We start from the raw sequence: 25,723 nt of genomic DNA on the forward strand, positions 1-25,723 counted from the left end.
TTGTTGTCATACCCATGGAAGGTTATAAGATTATAAAGGCAAAGAAGTATAGCCCTGGAAAGAGACACAGTTCAGCTTGAGGCAAGAGCCCTGACTCATTTACACTGGTAACAGCAATCAACAGGACCTGAAAGGCACAGTGTGGGATGCAATAATGCGTCAGATACAGTAATGTGTCTCACTAAGCTGGAACATGATCCTACTGTACAGCAATGAGCACATGGCGAGGAGCCATATAGCTGGAATAAGACAACTCTCAACTGTGGAGCACTACGGTTTTATGCTGGCTATTACTACTGATCTGGGGTAGGAAGAAGGGAAGTGCACCAAGGGAGCACAAGAGAACAGATAGTGGCAGGGAAGAAAAGTACACATATTCACATACCAAAGAACAACTGCTGCAGGAGGCAGGTCTGGATGGTAAGGGCAGAATGTTTAGTATAGCAATTAAATCAGCAGTAAAATGTACTGGAGAATAGAGGAATGGAGTGCATAAAGCAGTCTTGCACTAGTTCTCACTAGTCCCCTGATATCTCCTTCCATATTAAAATTTGACCATTGTCCCTTCACCATGACTAAGGCCTCTGTTTTGTAATCAGACAGCAGGCCAATATCAATTGGGTCCAAAGATTCTAAGCAGGCCATGGCTTCAGAAGCTCTCATGCTGGTCATCGAGGATGAGGGCAGTATAGCTTTGGATATGGTTAAGAAAGAGATTCCAGGAAACCAGCTTTAAGTCACAGCAACCCACAGGTAGCCTGAGGTCCTCATTTTCTCTAACCCCGAACATCCAAACTTAAGATGCTATTGGGTTTACCCCAGCCATCACTGCCTCAACTTCCCTGCAAAAGGATCCTGTTTCAGGAACTTCAACTGGGAAAAGGGAAAGGGACACTTCCACCAAGGGAGATTTAGATTCCTTGGACTCAGAGGATTAGGAGGATCTACCATATGTAGAATACCTCCCCCTTCAGACTTTTGAACCTTCTGACTTGGATGATACCTTATTCTCTGCTTCACCAGCTGAGGATGTCTCCTTTGGAAGCACCCTTTACATAATAAAGTTTGTCCATTTGCCCACTTGCGGAGCAAAGGTACTTGATCTGGTGTTCACAAATGTGGGAGAATGCTGTCCCCCCACCTCCCCCAGTGTAGTGTTCTCTCTGGTTAGGTAAGACCATAAGACTGTCTCCTTCAAAATAAAAATCAATATTTTAGAAACTACACTCAGGCAAACCCTGACAAAATGTCAATCCCTACCAAAGCCAGAGAGCACAGCTGCCTATACAAAACTGTACACAGAAGTCCTGTATAATCATGTTAATAGATGCACAGAGACAGCTGTGCCTACCAGAAACAATCCTGGAACAAATTCAAAAAGCAAGTCACCCTGGTAGAATCCAAACATAAAACACGTTGTACAACAAAAGAAAATGATCACAACTAAAATTAAGAAGTGAAATGCCCAGCAGGATAAAAATGTTTTCATCTTGATATGCAAACAACTAAGAGGACAAATTAAGTCTACCAAAGCCAATTTTGAGGTAAAGATAGCCTGGGAATGACACAATCATAAGTCTAACTAGTGTAATGCAATGCCATAAAAAACATGGATATCATTAATAGTGACATAGGAAACCTTCAAACATAAGATACAACTGAGTTTGGCTTTGTCAAAGGCAGATCTCACCTACTTAACCAGCTAGACTTCTTTGAAAAGCTCACCAAGGCAATGGATGAGGGCAAAATGGTGCTTATCACCTACCTTGACCTGGCTAGGGCATTTGAGACAATTCCCAACTCAGGCATTGTAAACAAACTCTCAGAATTAGGCATGAACTCTGATGCTACACTCTGGTTAGCCAGATGGCTGTCAAATAGGACCCAGAAAGTTAGGATAAGGTCGACCACCTCCACAAGGAGGCTGGTCACTGGCAGAGCCCCTCAGGGCTCCCCTTTGGGCCTTTTTTTGGCATTTATCTCTTAGAAGTCAAAGTCAATGTCAAAGGCATCTGGCTGAACACATTTGCAGATGACTGCAAACTAGGAGTAGTCATAGAATCCTCCCAAGACATTAACATTCTACAGGAAGGACTAACACAGACAGATGACTGCTGCCAAAGCCATAGCTTAAAATTCAGTGTCAAGAAATGCATAATACTCCCCATTGGGAAGTTGCCCACCTTAGGAAACTACTTCATTAAGAGTGGACCCAGTAGTCAGGGATTTTGGGACTTATGTGGATAATAACTTAGTTTTTGACCAACAAGTGTCTAAGTTAGTAAGGAAATAATTCAATGTTACTCAACTTATAAGCAAGGCCATACCATCTAGGTCCAAGGAGGTTATTGTTCTTCGGTATTCGACCTTCATCAGACCCATCATCAAGTACAATGCTTTTTTTGGTATTTACCTCAACAGACACATGCTGCAACTGGAATGTCCACATAGGTTTTTCATAAAAAAATACAGGGTGTAAACAACATGTGATATGCAGATCGCCTCAAAGCCCTATCTCTAAACATGGCTTTCTACAGACTGAGAGGTGATCTGTGCCTGGCATACAAGACCCCTTGGAGCATACCCTGATGGACCTTTTGCACATTTGCAAATCTAATAGCATCAGAAATACTCCATCTAAGGAACTGAACCTTCCTTGCAATATAAATAGGACATGTTGTAGGAACAGGTATGTGTCTCCAAGAATCTCCCTTCTCTGAAACAGACTTCCCATCCATGTGAAGCAGAGTTTGTTCCTAACCCTATTTAAGCGTAACTGGGACTAGTGGATGGGGAATCCGAATTTCAACAGAGGTCTAGCACCTATCTCTCTAATGGACAGAGGTGGTCTGCAAATCATATCTTAGCTTACATATACTCCTTAAAATAACCTCTATGGTTCAAAACTTGAGTTACATTTCAGATGCATATCTAAGCTTATACAGGCCTCAGTGATTGTTAGCGTAGTATACACCTATGAGCATTCATTTAGGAGTCTAGGGAATTTTGTCAGGCTCAACATCATTATAGAGTGCTTTTGAACCTTTCCACCTGTAGATCTTTGGTAGTTCCTCTGGATCATGTAGTCTCGGAAGAAGTGTTTGAGGACACGTCTCTGCATCCTGACTCCCTTCCTCCTGACCTTAGGAAGCCACATTGCTTCTATATGTTTGTAGAGTCTCATAAGCTGTTTTATAAAAACACTGTGGCAGATCTAGCAGTGGTTTCTTCAGAATCCACTAAGGGAGTTCCTGGGCGTGCAGCCAAGAACCCCCTTACCAAATGTCAGGAATGCAGACTGCTGGATGATTTAGTAAGAAGGCTAGCATTTTAACCACCTTGGCCATGAGGCCTCAAAACTGCCAATTCCACATGTCAAATACCTTGAATCATTACAAGAGAAAGGTTATATCTGTGGCAGAGGGGATCAAAGACAAGTGTCTTCAGAAGGACATTCAGAACCAGTGTAATATCTCCCTCCAGGTGTCCAGACAGTCACTTAAATGTGGGCGTGATGCTCTTGATGCATCATGCAGGGAGGCTGCTATGAGTTCAGATACTCAGAAACATGGCTGGCTAAGAACCCAACTTCTCTCTCAAAAAGTAAATGCTGAGCTCCTTGATACCCCTTTGGACAAAGAGTTCCTTTTTGGACAGACTGCAGAGCAAGTATTTGATAAACTGGATAAGAATGGAAACAAATTAAATATTTCAAATGATTCTGTAGGTCCTCCACTCCAGGATATAACAGGAACTACCCTTCCAGATTTTGGCCTTTTCCAGTTAAACTTGAGGAGAATAGACAGCCTGAGTGGAAAAAACAAGACTGCAAAACAGTCACAAACTGAGCAATGTTTGGGACCTGGTGGATTCAAGGATCATGCTCCACTTGGAGAACAGCAGTCACTATCTCCAGAAAACCTCATTCCATTTCCCTAAATCCCATCTCAACCCATTCCCCCAAGCAGGAAGACTCTCAGTGTTTTGCTGACTTGAGAAGACTTATCCCAGGACAAATGTGTGTTAAAGATCATAGAGAAAGACTATATTATCCAATTTTGGAAAAAAAACAAATCTTGCCTAAGTATTCTACCATCTCCAAAGACCTAAGAAAAACTGTTGCCTCCCATTATAAAGGATCTGCTAGTAGTGGGTTCCACTCAAACAGTTCCCAGAAAAGAAGTGGCCACAGGGATCTAGTCAAGACTTTATTTCATGCCCAGAAAATAAGGGACTTAGAGACCTATTCTAGATCTCTCAAGGTTAAACAAATTCAGGATGTTAACCTTGCAGACATTACTTCCCCTGATCTTTCTGGGACATAGATGGTTACTCTGGGTTTAAAGGAATGTCCATCTTCACATTCCTATAGCCCAGGAACACAAAGCTACCTATGTTTTTCAGGCACGGGATTACATTATCAGTTTTGTGCCATACCATTTGGTTTATTGACTGCTCCAAGAGTTTTCGTCAAATGTCTGTCTCCAGTCATTGCTTTCTGCAGGACACTAAGTGTCCAAATATATCTTTGCCTGGATGACTGTCTGATTTAGGCAAAGTCTCCCCTGGAACTTCAGATAGCCTTGCAAGTCACCATCAATTGCTTTCAAAAGGTGGACCTAACCCCCAACCTCAGAACTCATAACCACAACTAAATACAAAAATCACCTTCCTATGGGCAGTTATAAGAAAGCCTACTGTCCTCAGGACAAAGTCCTGTTGTTTCTATCAGAATACCTCAGCGATCATCAAATCAGACATAACATATTTGCAAGGGAATTCCTCAGGACCCTGAACTACATGGCTTCATGATTCCCTTGGCAATGTCATACATGAGAAAGCTACAGTAGTCCCTAAAGAACACTTGGGTGCAGCACTTTCAGCCTCTACAAACTATGATTTGTCTTTTAACATGTTTAAAAGGGGCACCCTATGTTGGAAGGAGAGAGTTCGCACCAACCCAGGGACTCATTTCATTCTGCCAGAGACATTACAAACTCAAAAAAAAAAAACAGACAGCTCAGACAAGGCCTGTGGGACCACTTAGAACAGATTAGAGTTCAGGGGACCTGGGACTGGCAACAGGCAAAACAGCATATCTATCAGAGAGATAGGATGGCGTATTCTTGGCCATGAAGGCCTTCAGGGACAAGCTATCTCCAGGAACTCTTCAAATCTGTACAGACAGTTCCACAGTTATGTGGCACATAAACAAGCAGTGAGAAACACAGTCTTAATCCTAGTGTAGACTGGCTATGAATACCTGGATACTGGCACAAAAAATAAAGTTAACACCTTTAGCATCATACGTCTCAGGTCAGGACAATTACCTGGCAGGGTCTGATATGAACCATCTTGGCCTTCAAACAATGTATGCTAAAAGGGGAAATCTTTCTGAATCTCATTCTCCAGTGGGTGTCCCAGACATAGATTACTTTGCCTCTTCAGACAACAAAGAGTTTAACAATTTCTGCTCCTAAACCTGGCAAACATGGTCTCTGACAACCATCATCTTTTCCTTCAAGTGGAAAGACCTCTTCCTGTATGCCCTTCTGTTGATACCAAAAGTACTTCTAAATGTGGGGTCAGGCAGGCCCAGAGCAATCCTAGTTATGCCTTTCTGGTCCAAGAAAGACTAGTTCTCCCTTATCCTATTTCTCAGTGGGGGGATAGTCCAAATCTCTACCACTGATCATAGACCTCTTCACCCAGGATGACGGGTCTGTAATTCACCCCAGCATAACAGTCCTCAAGTTTAGAGGTTGTAGGATTAGATTTTGACACCATCTTTTTTGCTCTGCTTACAGGATGTTCTGTCTATTCTGAAAGATGACAGAAAACCAAATGTTAGAAAGACTTATTTAGCTAAGTGCAAAATGATTTATTTTTGGTGCCAGTCCAAAGGTATTCTGCCTTCACAGGCCAAAATAACTCCAACACTAGTATACCTCTCCTTCGTATTCAAACAAGGCTTATACTATTCCATCATTGTGATTCATGCCTTGGCCCTTTCAGCATGACTACCAAGTTCCCCCAGAGGCAACATAAGGTGCAGAAGGCTGGGGAGGGGACAGAAGGCAAAATGAGCACTTGGTGATCTTAAAAGGCAGGGTATTTGGTCTGTCTATTGTCATAAAAGAAGCATGTCTGTGACAAGATGTATATAGTGTAAATAAGTGTTACATTTGGAATGGACAGATTTGGCACAAATTTCATCCCTCTGTCCCCAACAGACACACCCCAAAGCATCCCTGTCACCAGTCTACTATGTACCATCTCCAAATAACAGGTAATATCAACCCTCTCCAAGGCTAAAAACACAGCCTGCATGGGACTAGATAGCGTCCCAGGCTGCTTACTAAACAGTCTAAAACAAGACCTATGAGGTACTACTTGGCACTATCTTCAACCTTAGCCTGAGCACTGTCTTTGTTCTAGCAGAGTGGAGAACAGCAACAGCAATCCCCTTACACAAAGGGGTCCATCAGCTGACTCTGCAAGGCCATGGAAAGAATCATGAACCTTATCAACAAGGACAAAGGTGACCTCCAAACATTTGACCCAACCCAGTTTGGCTTTGTTAAGGGCAGGTCTTGCTTATTAAACCTTGTGGAATTCTTTGAGAATGTCCCCAAAACCTTGGATGAGGGCAAAGCAGTACATACCACCTATCTTGACTTAGCCAAGGACTTTGACACAATCCCCCACTCGGGTATCATTGAAAAACTCTCCCAGCTGGGACCTAACCCATATAACACTAGATGGGTAGTAAACTGGCTCATCAACAGAATGCATACTGTCAAAGTTGGGTATCCCACCTCCACTAGTAGAACAGTTACCAGTGGTGTACCACAGGGATCTGTTCTGGGCCCTCTACTATTTGGAATCTAGTTCTCAGATGTCAAAGCAAAAGTATATACTCTGTGGCTTACCAAGTTTGCAGATGACTACAAACTAGATGCAATCATTGAGTCTCCCAATGATATGAACATATTTTAAAAGGGGCTAATGCAGACTAATGATTGGTGCCAGAGTCATGGTCTAAAACTAAACACAAAAAAGTGCATCATTCTCCACTTTGGCAAAGACATGGACCCTGCAAATTACATTATAGATAGGACCCTTCTAAGCTCAAACACAGTGGTGAGAGACTTGGGAACATAGGTTGACAGCAATTTAGACTTTGATCACCATGTCTCCACAGTGGTAAGTAAAGTCTTCTTCATTGCGCATTTTATAAAAAAGGGAATCATATCCAAGACTAAGCATGTTATAACTCCTCTATACTCGACCCTCATTAGACCACTAATTGAGTACAATGCTTCCTTTTGCATGTACCTCATCAGACACCTGCAGCAACTGGAGACACCACAGATGTTTCTAACCAAGAACATTGAGGGCCTCTAAAACATGACCTACACGGAAAGACTGAAGGCCATGCTCTGTACTCGGTATCCTACAGGCTGCTGAGAGGCGACCTTTGACTGGCCTACGGAGCAATCTCTGATCCTGCCCTGACGGAAATGCTGCATGTCCACAAATCAAATGGTACAAGAGTCACTCATTTCAGGGATCTCAACCTAGCCTGTGACATAAACAGAACATGTTGAAGAGACAAATACGTCTCCCAGAGATTGCCACTCCTCTAGAACAAACTTCCACTTCATGTAAAGCAGACCTCCTCAATGACCTTATTTAAGCGCAACCTTGACAATCGGATGGGAGACCGCAAATTCACCACAGGGCAGATGGTGCTAAACACTGATTCACTCTGCTAATAATGACCATCTAACCACGTCGTTGACAAACTATGATGCTTTGCCAGAGATGGCCTGCATCTGTCTCCCTTGGCCTTCAGGTTCCTGCAAAGTCTCTTGCCTCCCCCATAGTGCCTTTTTTAGGCAAAGCCATGAGGACAAAACTACCAACATGAAAATTTCATCAAAACATAAATTAAAGGTCATACTGCTAAATGCTAGGAGTCTAAACATAAAACTGCACTCATTGCAAGAATTCTTAACCCTGGTAGATGCTGACATTTGTGCAGTCACAGAAACCTTGTTCAAAGCTATGGAGAGCATCCTAGCCATACCAGGTTACTCATCCTATCATATGTTCAGACCCCAAACCGTGGGCAGCAAAGCAAAAGGAGGTGGAGTTGCAATATATATAAAAAACATGCACACCTCCAGGCCAGTCAAACAGTATGACACACAGGAGACACTCCAGGAGTAGTTAACAATTGACAAGACCCCTATTCAAATCATAGATAGCTGTAGGCCTCCAACTTTGACTCAAGATGCCCACTCCACCTATCTGAACCTTTTTAAATCTATCAAGATTCAACCCTTTACATTGATCCTGGTCGAGTTTAACCATCCAACCATAGATTGGAAGAAATACTCATGCCGAAACACAAATCTCCAGAGATTCCCTGATTTTGTCAATGCAAATGCCTTGGATCAGTTGGTCGATACCCCCACAAGAGGTGAAAATATCTTGGACTTGGTATTAACCAACATGAGAAACCACTACAGCATACATACAGTGTCATCATCCCTGGTAAGATCCGGCCACAAAGTGGTCACTTTTGAAGTAACCATCGCCCCTAAACCCCCAGCTAGGGTCAAACACAAAAAACTTGTCCAAAGCTGTTTAGAACCTCCTGAGGGAAGGTATAAACAGCTGTACAGCCCCCCTCCCATCCATAGAAACTGACACATATGTCCAAGCCTACACCAAAGTACTATATCAGCATTTATATAGCTGCATGGAATCAGGAGTACCCAACAAGATGAAATCCTCCTCCTCAAGGAAGAGTAAACCTATCTGGTGGACATTTGCAGTAAATAAACTCTATAATAAAAGGAGGAAATTTCTGTCCAGGACCAAGAAGGATCAGGTCCCTAATTGGCAATAATCTCTCAGTAGCCTCAACAAGCAAATAAGAACACTAGTGAAATCCTACAAAACAAACTTTGTATCCAGACTGGCCACATCTACTAAAGACAGCCATAAATACCTACTTCATATATGTTTGCAGTCTCAAAGGAAGCACCCAGATCTGCTCAGAACTGGTGGTCAAGTACACCACATATACAAATGGCACAGATATAGCTATCCTGCTGGCAGATATGTTCAGTGAAATCTTCACCCATCTGTCCCTCATCAGTAAATCAAGACATCCCCAGTACCTGCCTCCCTCCCCTTATCTCTGGGGAGCAAGTCATCACTGACTTCTGAAAGGCAAACAATACAGCTTCCATGGGACCCGATAACATCCCAGGCTGCATCCTACATGAATTGAGGCAGGAACTTGCAGCACCATTAGGCACCCTGTTCAGCCAAAGCCTGAGTACCGGCTTTGACCCAGCCGAGTGGAGGACAGCCACTGTCCTCCCTTTGCAGAAAGGTGGAGCATCCACCAATCCAGGAAATTATAGACCCATCAGCCAAACTAGCCAGATCTGCAAGGCTATGGAGTGGATTATCATGGCCCTCATTAATAAGGATATTGGCAAACTCAATCTCAAACAGTTTGCTTTCATCAAGGGGAGGTCATGCCTGTTAAATTTGGTCAACTTTTTTGAGACGGTCACTAAAGCCATGGACGAGGGAAAGACTGTACACACCACTACGTTGACCTGGCCAAAACCTTCGATACTATTCCCCACTCAGGTATAATAAACTGTCTCAGCTAGGCATCAGTCCATATGTTAAAAGATAAGTGGCAAACTGGCTCACTGATAGAACTCCCCTAGTCAAAATAGGGAAAGCCACCTCAAGCAGTAGACACGTAACGAGCAGTGTACCCTAGGAATCAGTCTTGGGGTCTCTGTTTGGGATATACTTTTCTGAGGTGCAGGCCAAAACCAGTTGGCTATTGCTGACCAAGTTTGCAAATGACTGCAAGCTGGATGCTGTCATCAATTCCCCTAGTGATGTGGGCATCCTTCAAGAAGGTCTCATCCAAACAAATGACTGGTGCCAGAAACATGGCCTCAAACTGAATGCCAAAAAATGCATCACCATCCCTTCTGGGGAGAGTGACATTCCCCACCAATTATCACATTAATAATAAGGTCCTAAGCTGCAATCAAGGGACTTGGGCACACAGGTTGATAGCAAACTGACTTTTGACCACCATATTGCTTCCACTGTATGGAAAGCTTTCTTCATGACCCACCTCATTAGTAAGAATATCTCATCCAATGACAAGGTGGTCATAACATCCCTGTATACTTCCCTTATAAGACCTATTATTGAGTACAACACACCTTTCGACATGTACCTCACAAAACACATGCGGCAGCTGGAGAGACCACAGAGGTTCCTCACCAGGAGGATCCAGGGCCTTAAACATCTACCCTACAGCTAGGCTAAAGGCCCTGTCCCTCTACTCAGTCTCCTACAGACTCCTCAGAGGTGACCTCTGTATACCATACAAAGCAATCTCAGACCCCGCCAAGTCAAGCTTCACTCGAGAAAACTGCACATGTGACATCAATAGGACTTGTTGGGAGGACAGATTTGTGTCCTAGAAACTCCCCCTTTTGTTGAATAGACTCCTTCTCCACATCAAGCAGACCTGGATAATTGGATGGGGAACAGAAAATACACCCCTTGGATTTGTGATAACTGAAATTTTTATTTATTTATCTTAACATTTGTTTACTGGGACTGAGCCCATTTTCACAGAGGCCCTAGGAGAAAGATCCAGATGCTTGTCTTTGGAATGTGGGAGGAAACTAGAACACCCAGAGGAAACCCATGCAAATGCAGGGAGGACATGTAGACTCTGCACAGAAGGCACCCAAGCCGAGAAATGAACCTGAGAACCTCTTGCTGTGAGGCGACAATGCTAACTGCTGGACCATTGCACCACTCAGTTATTCACAAAATGTAATAAATCAGTAAGCACTTTCACCTCTTTACAAAACAAGGATTCAGATTTCATCTGACTGATTTTCAAAAACATATACTGCACAAAATGTATCTTTTAAAAAATGTCACTTAATCACATACTAAATACACAAGACTACATTATAAAACCAAATGCTGCTTAAAGAGATAGTTACCCCAAAACATTCACCATTTTGTAGTTTAATTTTCTTTTAATAACTTTAAGATCTGCAAACTTACATGCATTTAAAGTGACCTGCCATTAACACTCTATGTATTCCAGCTCTCCTTCTCTGTCTCTACATTTTTATCATATTTTTCAGCGTGATCTACTGCATAAAACACACCTCTAAAAACTGCAACATTCAATGTAATGTCTGTATAATGCATTAACATAGCCTAAAGTCTTCGGGTCTCATGTAAGTCACCAGTGCTATTAATACTAACACCTAGGCTAAAGGTTAGGCAAGTTAATTTTAATTAATGTAAAATAGTACTCCAATACACTATTACTCTAAAACAGTTAGCAGGCATTATTATGTATTAACCTAAAAGTGTAGCCATTTCCTCAATCAGACAAAATGATCTTTCTCTTAAAAAATAAACAAGTATAGAAAAAGAGCTAATGAAACTTAAAGTTTTGAACACTGTTGAGAAAGTTACTGGTCAAGTACACTGGGTATCACTGACTGTGCCACCAGGTACCCTAAAACCCAAATAAAGTAAAACTGTCTTGATGTGAGGTTTGCAAAGAAGCCTTTACAATGAAAAAAATCATGTTTTACCCACAGTAGATGACATAATCATCAACTTACACCTGAATTCAGTATTTAGCAAACTGGAATTTGTGATATTATCAGCTTGGATCACATCTGGGTATTAAAAGTATAACAATCTCTCTACTTGTAAAGCTCTAAGAAGTTGGAAAAGATTAATATTTGTGATGTTCTGTTGCAGAAATATGTCAATGTGTCACTGTCTGAAAGTATTATAAAGATGTTCCAATTAAAGGAATTATATTAATGATATCATATAAATAACCTCTAGGGCATCAAACTTGTTGAAACATTTGAGATGAGTGGCTAAGTTAAAAAGGCCCTTGAGGATGATAGCTAGGTATATACCTATGAATCTCCCAACCTGTATAAAATAACAAGAAACAAGGAAAGTTTTAAGAACTAGAAAGGTTAAAATGCAATGGGCTGACTTTGGATAAAGAAAAATGTAATGTAAATGCATGAACATTTGAATTTTATACTATTTCACCAAATTCTGATAAAGTAAAAACATTACATATATGAAACCAAAAATTAATGAAAAATAGATGAAGACTTTCCAAAGTATGTTAACTACAGCTTAAGATTTGTAAAACATTTTAGTAGAATCACAGATATTCATGTTATATATTACTGCAGCTGATAACAACACATCCTGCAACAAAAGAGTAAGAGTGATGCTTCATTAATCAGTGGACAATGCAGTTTTGCCAGTTATACAAATGACAGTCAAAAAGCATATACTTCAACACCTCCTTAAACAGTCCTGGAACAAATGCAAAAAAGCAGAAAACAGTTATATAAAATGTCCATTTTATTCCACTGCTATTGAATTCTGATTTATAAAACATTGAAAACAGACTTGCAGTATCAAAAATACTAAAACATTTAAAACACAAAATTTAACTGAAATTGAAATGAATGGACTGCCGAATTCCTTTCACAGGGAAAGGAACCACTTGACCACCATGGACACCAAACGAAATGGAGGAAAAGTAAGCCCACCAAAGTGGGGGGCTTTGCCACCTACACCCCCTACTTAAATATACCAACTCCAAGATCGCACTTCACAGAAGAGAGGGCACAGTTCACCTTGGTGGTCAAGTGGTTCTTTTCCCTGTGAAAGGAATTTGACAGTCCGTTCGTTCATTGAAGTAGAGCTTAGGTGGATTCAGGTCGGATAAGTACAATTTGGGGGCTTGTACTTTCATCTAATGAAAGTAGATCCATATAAAATATTTATACATGTACACATACATATACATATACATGTATATGTGTGTATATATATTTATATGTATATATATATATATATATATATATATATATATATATATATGTGTGTGTGTGTGTGTGTATGCATGTGTGTGTATATATATATATATATATATATATATATATATATATATATATATATATATATATAGATAGATATCTACTACATCTTTATTTATACATATGATCTGTGGAATATCATCGAATGATCTCAATGTTCACAACGTTGACCAGAAAACATTGTAAATGCTGACATGTTACTATGCTTGCGCCAAGCAATAACCTCTTGGCATGCAAAACTAAAGCATACAAAATAAAGTAAAAACAATGTTTTTTGCAGGGAAGCCTTCCCCCGCACCCTCACCACCCCCTGTTAATTATATATACATTATTTATTTTATTTATTTTATACCTTAACTAAAATATCACACAGTTTCTGGTAAAGGTCATATTTCCATACCTCAAACATTGTGTGATCTTGCACACCTGTCAACTGTCTGCTTAGCTGACCAAATTTTATTGACTAAAAAGACGTCGATCAAAGTGACATTCAAGCAAATATGCACTTCAACCTTTCAAAGACAGACTTCTAGGTGAAGTATCCTATAATGGATATTTGCTTCCTTTTTTTGGCATATTTAGATTTTTTTTTTTAATAAATGTCTGACCCAGACTCTGGTATAAGTCAATAATTACTTACTTTGTGGAAAAAATTCAGCATAAAGGTATTCATGCAGAGTATATTTTTTTTACTTTGGACTGAAGAATGAGGTAGACTCTTGTCCCCACTGGTTATTGTCTACCCTTTGAACAACTTGCATTGTTGCTAGAGTTCAGTCCATGCATTTGTTGTCAAAAGAGGAACATGATCCTGGTTCAAGCTGTAATGGCTTCATCCAAGGACTCCTATCTACTAAGAAAAAGCACACTGAGAAAAGGAAGAAGAGAAAAGAAACCAAAGATGTCACATATGACTCAGAGTTTCTGAAATCCAGAAATTCCATACTAGGAGAGGCATTGCCACAGCATCCAACTAGGGAATATTTTTTGGCTGTGGCCTCTTGTGCGACCAATTAGTAGGACTCATGCCATCAGATTTTGGCATGTCTTCCTGGACAGAATCCTCAGACATTCATCCTGTGGCTACTGTGACCTGCTTTTAATTACTGAAGAGGAAGGTAGGATCCCCAGAATTTTCATTAGAGAGGAGGTTCCAGTAATCTGGATTGAGGTCTTGGCTGTCTGCTCCAGATCTGAGGCCTGAAAGGCATTTCCCTCAGAGTAGAGTAGACCAAGGCACCAATGTCTGAAAGGTGCAGCTAAGCTTGCTTTGCTCTGGGCTGGGTATTGTCTTAGTCCAACTCTTCCATCTCAGGCAACTTGGTTCAGTTAGCCAAAACCTTAATGTCTTACTTACAGTCAGAGTCCAGAACATGACATGCAGTCAGAGTCAGGAGTCCTTCTATAAAGACAAGGTTACATACTGACTCCTCTGATTCAGAAGTTGATGAGCTAGCATATGTAGGCAGATTCCCATCAGCTGTAGACCTTGACTCAGACACCGCTTGTCTGCTGCATCTCCACCAGAGCACTTCTGTTTTGTGAAACCCTTCATAAAACAAAAGAAGCTTTTCAGTTAGATACTGAGAAGTACTTTGAGAGCCAACAAAGATATAGGGCTTTCATGAGGCAGTCTAATACTAGATCCCTAGCTGTTCCTCCATTGCTAGAGGTCCTGGATGATGTATTTTTAAGTGCATTTTTGGAGCCTGACCCCACTCCCTTTGCTCATAGGTAACCATCCAGTTTACAGGGACAATGATTCCAACAAGTGTTTATATAGAAACCCTTTAGTGGGTTCAGATGTGGTAACTCTGGATCCCAGCAAGGTAACAGTGTTGGCTCTAACCAAGAATCACATCCCAAATGGTAAAGTGAGCAGATCTCTGGATAGGTTTCGAGAAGAGGTGTACACTGCTGCTATTCTGGCAGTTCAGTGCTGTAAACTGTGCATCCCACATGCACTGTTGTAAGCAAATCCTGTTAGGACAGATGAGGACCAAGGTGCGGGGATCAAAGATAAAGACATACAGCTGGAGTGCCTTGACCTTTGTGACCTTTCCTGTCAAGATACTAAGCATTCCAAAAGTTGTTATGATGCTGTAGATAGATTATGCTGATACAGGGTCAGTTAGAAAATATTTCTGGGTGATGGCTACCTTTCTTCCAGACAATGTGAAGTCAGTGATTATTAGTCCCCTTATGCAAGAATGTATTCCTTTGATATTGAGCAGGAAATGTACAAAAAAAAAGTTAAGGAGAACTGTAGAAATACCTAATCTGTTAGGCAGAGTTTTCAAACCTTAATGCCAAGGTACAACAGGAATGCCCCTATGTAGGATTTTTCTCCACTCCTAGACAGGAACCTATTACACTTTGAAAAGAGAAGAAAGGCAGGTACAAGGAGTTTCAAGCCAGAAACAAAGAGAGGACAGAGGCCCTCAGGGTTAGGGACTCTCACCAAGGGATCAACAATGGCTAACTTTAGTTTAGTTGCCCTTTCTCCTCTCTGTGCTTAAAAACAGCTCAAGCCAACACTCCCTCCTTCCCTTCCTCTCGCAAAACTTGGATGAAGCTTATCTGGCTTTATGAATAATTGGCATACCTCTCAACCTCTTACTCCAAGAAATCTGGATTAGGCCAACAGTAATGGGGGGACAAAGTCCCAAAAACTGGGACAAATTTTAAATACTGCTCCTGTCGTTCTTCCAATCAGGATAAAATAAACAAGTCATTGTGGGTTCTATTCAAGCAGCTTTATTATGTACAAACAAACCAGGACTGAGGCTTAATAACTTTAACTTAGATAAACTTATAAACAAACTAGCTATTACACTCATACACACTCACTCTATGGCTGCACTCTCAAAATGGCACTAAAGCTAGCACGTGCTTGCTGTTTATATGCATGTGCCGACCTTGAAATGCTTCTTAAAGATACAATAAATACACACTATTCTACATCCTCCATCTTTGAGAAATAAGTCATGCAATGTTGACAACATTAATTGACATGCAATCAATACAAATAATTCTTTGTCATGCAGTTATACAGAACTAAATACATATAGACAATTATGTCCAGGTTGCTGCGTATTTCACACTAGCTCTGTAAATACAACCAAATCATTTGACATACAAATTAGAATTAGGTCTAGCAAGTGGGACTGTCTCTGAATGTTCAACTTTGGGGGCATCAGGAATGGAAGTAGAAGTTAAGACACGCTCTGCAACAGGAACATTGTTTGGATTTCTCTGAGATCTAGAGTCTGTATCACAGGAACAATGCTATGATATCAGTTCTGGTACAGGAAGAAGATGTCGGCGATTTCTCTTGTGCTCCACACCCTCAGATTCTACGAAGTAGGATCTTGGCTTGGTACAGATACCTGTTACTTGACCAATTCGGTTGAAACCTTTCGCCATTTGTATCCTCATGGTCTCTCCTTCTTTCAATGGGTGAAGAAATCTGCTCGATTTATCATAACTGGACTTCTGGAAAGAATGCTTTCTGAATATTTGGGCTCTAATTGTTCTGTTGTTCTTAGCTTTAGGTCTCAACAAACTGAAACTAATAGGCAATGTTGTTCTGGTTTGCCTAGATAGAAGCCGCTGAGCAAGCGAGCCAAGTATATCATCACAGGGTATGTCTCTGAGATTGAGTAAATTCAAAAAGACATCGGTATCATCACACTTTGGCCTCTCAAGTAATTGTTTTGCACTCTGTACTGCATGTTCAGCTAGTCCATTTGACTGTGGATATTCTGAACTATTAGTAACATGTAAAAAGTTCCATTCTTTTGCAAATTTCTGAAACTACTGACTAGTAAATTGGATACCATTGTCGGAAATAACTTTGCGTGGACTAACATGGACTGAGAAATTATGTTTCAACTTGGTGATAACAGCAGTGGACATTAGATTAGGTGGTAAGTCAATTTCAAACCAGTTCAAGTTAGTCTACCAACACTAAGTAACACTGATTGTTCCACTTCAAATATATCAGTGGCTACTGTTGACCAAGATAGCTCAAGAACTTGACTTAGCTTAAGTGGTTCTTTTTGCAAATGCAGTTTAGTACTATTGCATACTGAACAAGAAAAAAGTACTTTATCAGCGTCTTTTACTAGAGAAGGCCAAATGCCAGTTATCTCACCCTTCTTTTGGTGGATTTACAACCTGGGTGACCACGATGCAAAATCTGGATATATTCATGTTGTAAGGAAGCAGGAACAACAATTTTAGGAGCTTTGAAATTAATGCCATCTTCCATCAACATCTCATCTCTATAAGGAAAATAAGTTTGCACTTCAGGTGGTACACTACATTGCTTTGATGGCCATCCAGCATTAATGCCGTGGTTGAGCTTTTGCAAAATAGGATCAGTCTTTGTATGATCTCTCAGCTCATCAAGTCTCATGGTAGAAAAAGTATGCACTTCCATGATGTCAAAGTCAAAATTCTCTGCAGGAAGCTGTTCTGTTGTATTTCTGGGAGATCTGGATACGGTATCAGCCAGATAAAGAAGTCTGCCTTTTGTACAGACCATTTTGAAGTTGTACTTTTGGAATTTGAGCATCATTCTTTGTAATCTCACTGAAGTGGAATGCATAGGCTTCTTTATAATAGTAACTAGAGGTTGGTGATCAGTTTTGATCTGAATAGCTCGACCATAGATATAATTATGAAACTTTGAACATGCAAACACTATTGCCAAAAGTTCTTTCTCAATTTGAGCATATTGCATTTCATTTTGGGTAAGAGTTCTGGATCCATAGGCTACTGGTGTGCTGTATTGAAGACTAACTGCACCAAGACCAAATTTTGAAGCATCACATGAAAGAGTCACTGATTTATTGACATTATAGTATCTTACTGTAGGTGGGGTGGCAATTTTCTGCTTAAGGTCTTCAAATGCTCTCTGGTGCTGTTCTAATGAAGACCATGTAATATTTTTGCACATAAGCTCTCTCAAAGGTGCTGTCAACTCACTGAAGTCTGGTATAATCTTGCCTAAATAGTTGACCATACTAAGAAAATGTTGTAGAGCCTGAAGATTATCTTGTGCTGGCATCACAAGAATGGATGCTTGCTTGGACGGGTCTGGTCGCAAGCCAGTGCTAGTGAATAAATGACCTACATATTAACTTCCAGTAGTCTGAATTTGCATTTCAGATAATTGACCTTTAAGTTCACTTCACATGCTCTGTCTAGAACTTTCTTAAGGTTTCTATCATGCTATGCTTCACCATTGCCTAAAACCAATAAATCATCTACTATTACGGCACAAGGATAACCTGAAAAATATTGCTGCATTGCACTCTGAAAAACTTCATTTGCAGAATTTATTCCAAATGGCATCCTGAGGAATCTATCTGCCAAATGGGGTACTGACAGTAGTCAGTAATGAGAATTTGTGATCAAGCATCACTTGCCAAAATGAACTTTTTGCATCCAAGACAGAAAAAAAGAGTGGTATTAAGTTGCAAGTTCTTTGACTGTATGCATTGGATGATGTGGTCTCCTTAATGCTTATTTCAAATCTCTTGGGTCAATATATATTCTGATTTCATCTGAGCCTTTTTTCTAGGCTGCTACCATGAACAACACCCATTCAGTTGGTTCTGTAACTGGACAAATTACACCTTGCTGCACCATTTTATCCAGCTGAGCTCTAACTTTATTCTGCATAGCTATCGGAACTTTCCTTGCTGGTCTAGCCACTGGACTGATCTCTTGATCTAATTACATAGAATAAACAACTGTAAGTTTGCCCAACTTGTCATCAAAAACATCAGCGTAGTCTGAGAAAATAGCAAAGATGAACTTCTTTGGTAAAAGAAAGCAAATTAATTCTCAGACTGTCTCTGAGACTGCATAGGTCTTCTGACTACATAGAATAACAAGCTGTAACAGTTCCTAGCCAGATAACATGAAAGCATCACTGAGCCTTTGGTTTGAATTTAAATGACCTTCATAAGCAACACGTTTTCCACAATTAGCCACATTGAGTTGTTCACCAGTTCTCACCTTAGCAAATGTGTCTGCTGATATACATTTACTTTGAGCCAATGTCTACTTTAACCTCGGTGGATTTACCATTGATCTGGGCAGTACAAAACACTTCATTCTTTGCCAACAAATTTATTGCATCAACCTTTTCACCAAATACTGATACACCATCTACAGAGAAAGAAGAATTGCAACTCTCTATACAATCAATGTGCTTTTTTTGAGTGACCCTTCTTCATAACTATATGACGTTTACTTGATTTGCAAAACCTTTGAAAATGGTTTCATTTTTTACACTGGTAGCATTGCTGACCAAATGCTAAGCATTTTTCCTCTTGTAGACTCACGATTGGCACCACAGTTGTGAAAGTTAACAATAAAGCTGGATTTGGGTTTTGCTGCCTCACCCTTGTATTACACGGAGCATGTCCTTTTCTTAGAACTTGCTGGAAAACTATGGGTTTTACCTGGGGAGCCTGCAGGGGTGGCAGGTGTCATGTGCTTAGGCCTGCTTCTGCTAGCCATGTGTTGCATGCTGTCTTCATTTGCTCTGGAGTTTGCAGAAACCATGTTCTTATCACTCCACTCGCAAGCATACTTGTGTGCCTTTCGGTAACTTCATGGACTTGACAAATCTCAATAGCTTTGCTCAGCATTAAATCACTGTCACGAAGCAAACTCTTTCACACTGCAGGACTATTAATACCACACACAAGCCTGTCCTTTATCAACTCATCTTTTAAGTCACCAAACTGACATATTTTAGCCTTGCTTCTCAGGTCTGTTATATAAGCTGCAAAGGTTTCATCTGGTTTTTGATCTCTCATGTAAAACAAATGCCCCTCTAATGTAATATTAGTCTTGGGAATACACATTTCCCTGAACTTGGGCTTAAAACACTGGGGGTCTTCCCTTGATTCAGCCTGTACAACAATATGACAGTTTTCACCTTCTTCCTCATATACTGCTGGTGCATACACAAATGAATGCTCTCTTTCAATGGCCTCTGACCCAGCTAGATTAAGCAAAATGAATGCCCTGATGCATGCATCTTTGTCAGAATAAGCTGCTTGTATAAAAATATCTTACTCTTGCTCAAATATTCTCCAATTCTCTGCAATATTCCGATCAAACACCTATGATGATGGTTTTCGAAATCCATCAGCCATATTAACACATACCAGCGAAAGCTTTTGAAAGTCTGCACGCACATACACACGCACACACACACACACATATATATATATATATATATATATATATATATATATATATATATATATGTATATATATATATATATATATATATATATATATATATATATATATATATATGTATGTATATATATATATATATATATATATATATATATATATATATATATATAAAAACATGCTTTCGCCTTGCTTTATTTATGCTTAATGTACTCTTTTTGCCCTTATTGTATTAATTTTGCTCGTTTAATCTTTTTCATACCCATTATACTTTTTTTGTGTGCTCATTTTACTCTAAACATTCCCATTTTGTTTTAAACATGCTCATTTTGCAATTCTGAGGTAATTCTGGACCCCTTGTGTGCTTTTTAATAATTGTTTTATGAAAGATCTTAATTTTAAACATTTTGTTTAATTATTAAACCATTTGTGCCTCTCACTTGTTTAATAATGTGGTTTGTGCCCTTGTAATGCTCTGTTTGTGCCCTTGTAATGCTCTGTTTTATCTTTTTATAAAATAAATCATTTGTGCAAGTTTTCATTACCTTTGGTTTGTTTCTGGCCCTTTTTCATGCTCATTTCTCTTAGTGTACCTTCACTGTTATCTCTGCACTTTGTAGCTCTGAAAAGCAGTCTCTGGCATCCCGGTTCTAACACCATGTCGCTCGTTCAGTCAGGATAAAAATAGACAAGTCTTTGTGGATTCTGTTCAAGCAGCTTTATTATGTACAAACACATCAGGATTGAGGCTTAATAACTTTAACTTAGATAAATTTATAAACGAATTAGCTATTACACTCATACATGTTCATTCGCTGGCTGCACTCTCAAAATGGCACTGAAGCTAGCACGTGCTTGCCATTTATATGTACGTGCCAACCTTGAAACACTTCTTAAAGGTACAGCGCTCGCACACACACACACACACACACACACACACACACACACACACACACACACACACACACACACACACACACTATTCTACAGCTCCTATACACTTAGAAAGATAATAGAATCAAAGGTTTTGCATTACCATGCATTGTCTGAAGGATATGAAATCTGAAACTCAAATATCTGTCATTATTTAGTAACTTCCATCCTCAATGATATGCCACAAAGTCACAAATTTTATGAGGAATAAAACAAACATATCAGGCAAAAATCTGGACATTATGCAAAAATCTGGAGAGTTGAGAGGTATGGAACTAGGAGGCTGTCACTCAGGACAAGTGGGTGTTAAGCATTCTAAAAGAATGATACTGCCTGAAATTTATCATAGTATGAAGAACAAACACATCAATGTCAAGGGGTGATCGCACTCATCCTAGTTGTTAAAAAATGTTTTTCATATCAAGTCAGAGAAAGTCCTCCATATTCAAACAGGCAACACCACAGCGGTGTAATAAGTAAAAAAGTGGAGGATACTCACTAGTTTTAGCTATGCAAGTCAACAATGCAAGCCTGGGGAAATGGTTTTTTGGAAGGGAATCTATCTGAAGGCAGCATGCATCCCTTAAGACCACAGTGTGATGGTAAAAAAACTCAGCAAGGCTTAGGCAGATCATCACTAATAAACTCCTTTACAGGGATATGTTTCAAGACCTCAAAAACAAGTGGGTTGTGCCAAAGATAGATATGTTTGCTCATCATCTGAACAGGCAGTTATGACAGTTCTATTTAAGGTTAGTAATGCCACAGTTCTGCATGACTGATGCCTTTTTCCTGAATGAGACAAGTTGGTTTCTTCATGCTTTTCCTCTGATATCCTTGATCCCCAGAGTATTGACAAAGGCATGGAAGGAGAGGCCAAAATATGATCCTTATAGCCCCTTTGTGGCCAAGGTAACACTGGTTTCCTCTGTTTTTCAGAATGGCAAGAGGAAAACGTGAGACACTGCTACAGAAACTGGCTCTCCTAGCACAGAACAAGGGGTGTCCTCTGCACCCCAGTCAAGACATTCTGAGACTGACAACTTCAATGATTTCTCCCTAGGCAGGAACAAATTCCCTGACGATGTATCAAACATTATTAAGGAGGCTAGAAAATAATGCCTGATGAAATAGAAAAGATCTTATTTTAACATTTTCTGTATAATTATGCTTTATTTTATGTGCTACTATTGTATTATATACTGTACTTATTGTGTTAACATTTTATCTGTATGTAACTGTATTTGGAGCTTTTCTCCCTGGGCCTCCACTGAAAATGGGCTCTTCTCCGGCCCTGTGGACTTTCCCGGTAAACAAATGCAATAAATAAATAAATAATTCTCCTGGTGTCGATCCAAGAACCTTGACCTCAGTACAAATCTGGCTTATCTTCACTTAGACATGCTTCAGGTGTTTCAGTCTGCATACCAGTGGATTGCCTTCTTTATTCTAGACCTTCTGTTGAATGTTTTTTGAGAAGTGTTAGTCACCTTAGACCATCAAAAAAAAATAAATGGCTCCACCATGGGACTTGAATTATGTTCTACAGAAAGAAACTCTGTCTCCTTTCAAGCCTGCAGCTTAATTCCTTATTTAAGTCATATTCATAAAAAAAACACTGTTTTGGTTGCAGTCACCTCTGCTAGGCATACCTCAGATCTACAAGCATTAATATGCAAAGAGCATTTCTTGGTTTTTCATCAGGATAGTATACCAACCGCTCCTTTATGCCTGAAGTAGTTACTGAAATTATCCTGAACTAGACCATCCAGTTACTTGTTTTTTTTTTCCCTAAGCTGAACAGTACAGCAGAGAGAACGCTGCATTCCCTGGATGTGCACAAACAGCTGAGACTGTATTTGCATAGAACACAACAACTCAGAAAAACTGATCAACTAGTTGTTTGCCTTGCAAAAGGAAAGGCAGAGAAACCTATAAACAAGCAATCCCTCTATTAAGTGGTTATGGGAATAGTACTGCCTTTTCTTAGCAATGTTATGGTGCCAGATCACATTAGACCTCACTCTACTTCGGTTACAGCTGCCACCACAACCTTTCTCAGAGAAGTATCAACTCAGGCAATTTTGGAAGCAGCTACATGGTTCTCTAGTGAACCATCTTAAAGCACTGCAACCTAGGGGCAGCATTTAGAACCAGAACAGGATTTGCATTTATTAGCCTACAAGGGCTAATTTCAATTAAATGTGCCTCCACTTCATCTTTCCTTTAACTGCTTTAGAAATCCTCCCAAAAAATTAAGACTGCAACAGTGAAAAGTATGATGAACATAGTACAGTTGTGTTAGGAGTGTATCAGAATTGTAGATGTTCGAGTAGTTTCACTGTTCTAGTCCTTGTTCCCCTCTAACTTGCCCCCTTTTTTCCTGTGTTTATTTTTCACAAGGTTGGGGTGGCAATCACGTATATTTTCCCTTGGAACCATGTGAGCTCCCCTGTTTTAAAAGCCCCTCCCTCTGGAGCCACTGAATTGGATAACTTCCAGTAGACCAGGCCAGTGCAGAGTCACCACTCTACTTCTAAGACTAGGAGGATCCTCCTGAACCTTGTTCTGGCAAGGAAGATCCAAATACGGCACTGACTGACATTCCGTTTATAGTGCTGATGTCCTGGTACTGGAAGAGCTTCGGAACACTGGCTCGATGTGGGCTTCCTGCACAGCAGGGTGTCTCAAAAAGTGAAGATTGCAACAGTGAAATTACTCCATCATCTACAGTCATGTTAATTTCCTAAAACAATTAAAATTTACCCTGTGCATAGAGACCAACTTCTCTCTGGTAGTCAGTGCTAGAGCTCTTCTTTTATACACAACACAACTAATTAGTATTTTAACAACAGTCCAGCTTAATCCTCTCAGCCTTCTACATCAAATACTTGTCTCTATCCAACCTATAACCATAAACTTAAAAGATTACTCACCTCTTAGTACCTCTTGCTGGAGTGCTTAAAACATTTTTTTTCTAGTAGCCAATATATGCCCTGTATCCATCGATCAGCTTTCTTGTAGCAATGGAAGAAGAAATTGTGATAGTAAACTGTTTAAAGAAGAATCTAAATGAAAGGCCTTATTAGTTATTCTGTTGCTCATGGTCTGAATTAAAAGTTTAGTATTCAATCTGTTTTAAAAGATTTAAAAATTGCATGAGTGAATTTTGCACATCTTCAAATTGTGATTGTTTATAATTCAGCTTGGATAGTCAGTACACATGGATGCAAAGAATCTTTAGTCTAATGAAAGGTAATGGTAGTTAAAACTTTCATTGTTATTGTTTTAATTAATAAATTTTCCTGCATGGACATGATGTGCCATTGTTTTTTGCCAGCTAATCTGTGTGTATAGAGTGCATCTATACATGCTGTTAACCACTTTATTTATTCTTAGCTAACAATTATAACTTTTGAATCATTAATGGTTCAAGTGGTTCAGATGGTTAAGGCAGTGGCTGAATATACTCCACGATAATACAGAAATTGTATGGTTCAATAAATGTGTAAATATCAACTAGCACAAACTTAATTGTCGTTTATGTTCATTAGTTTCCCCATTATGGGTTTACCAAGCTGTAATCTGTTGCAGACCAGGATTATACTTTCACAGTTTGTTAATAAATGCTATGAACTGATGAAAATGGACCCTTGTTTGAATTCCTCTAGATATTTGTCTTTGGTGTTCAAACAGTGAACAAAACAGGTTGGTTATACTCTATGAATTAGTGTAAAGACACTTTTCATGCAACAAGGTTTTCCAAATGAGCATTTTAAACTATGTGGCACAGAGAATTAGTGTTTCCTGTATGCAGCTTTATGATCATAGTAAAATGAAACCTGAGTAAAAAAATGTTGACACAGTGCTTTTTCAACAGTTGGCCGAGTTGTAGGTTGGAACATCAGCTTAGTGCTGGAAATGCACAATGCCATGTAAACACAGGTGCGTATCTTACATGACTGCCTACAACTAAAAGAATACCAGTCATAGGTGCAGAGTTTGTTACACTTCTTTTACACTCATAATGTGGTCAATCACTTTTGTTATTTATCTCCCTGGTTTAACAATACATAGGATTTTTAGTCTTGGCTACTATGGACAGCACTGATCATGGTAAAAAAAATAGAGCAAGAAAACAGAAAGAACTTTGTCTTCTACATATTATCGACATTATACCTCTGTTGCACATTGTTTATGTGGATATTTGCACAAGCCAGTTTGTTGAAATAAAGTCATACTTATAGTTGCTGGCCTAAATGCCTTTACTGTAGTCAAGTTATTACATAATGTAAAGTGAATACTTTATAGATGGTGCACTTAATGTAACACATTTCACTGTAGTTTACAGCAGTAATATAGTCAGTAATATAGTGCAGCCCTGGTACTGTTATATTTAAGTGTGAGGAGAACACAGCTCCACCTTCAAACATGCTTGCTTTGCATGATATTTTTGTTCTAGCGCGGGGGGGGGGGGCATTTGATACATCAGGTTTAAATAAAATTATGTTAACCCCTTTCTTACAAGGGTATTCTAAAACACCAAGTTT

At 39.7% G+C, this 25,723-nt stretch overlaps 1 protein-coding gene across 2 annotated transcripts in view; it reads left to right on the top strand.

Moving 5' to 3' along the window:
* LOC122809083 (CD276 antigen-like) overlaps positions 1 to 25,723 on the top strand; it is a 553,533-nt gene that overhangs the window by 512,267 nt on the left and 15,543 nt on the right. The window contains exon 4 of one of the 2 annotated variants that reach the window (XM_044080306.1): positions 22,113 to 24,791. The exons of the other annotated variant lie outside the window; for it this stretch is intronic. Coding sequence (XP_043936241.1) covers positions 22,113 to 22,162 — 50 coding nt within the window. The 3' untranslated portion in view covers positions 22,163 to 24,791. Of the gene's footprint in view, positions 1 to 22,112; positions 24,792 to 25,723 lie in introns of those variants that run through there. 2 annotated transcript variants of the gene reach the window in all.

The sequence above is a fragment of the Protopterus annectens genome, chromosome 8.part0 (assembly GCF_019279795.1).
Source record: "Protopterus annectens isolate FY-2018-M chromosome 8.part0, PAN1.0, whole genome shotgun sequence".
NCBI lineage: Eukaryota > Metazoa > Chordata > Ceratodontiformes > Protopteridae > Protopterus > Protopterus annectens.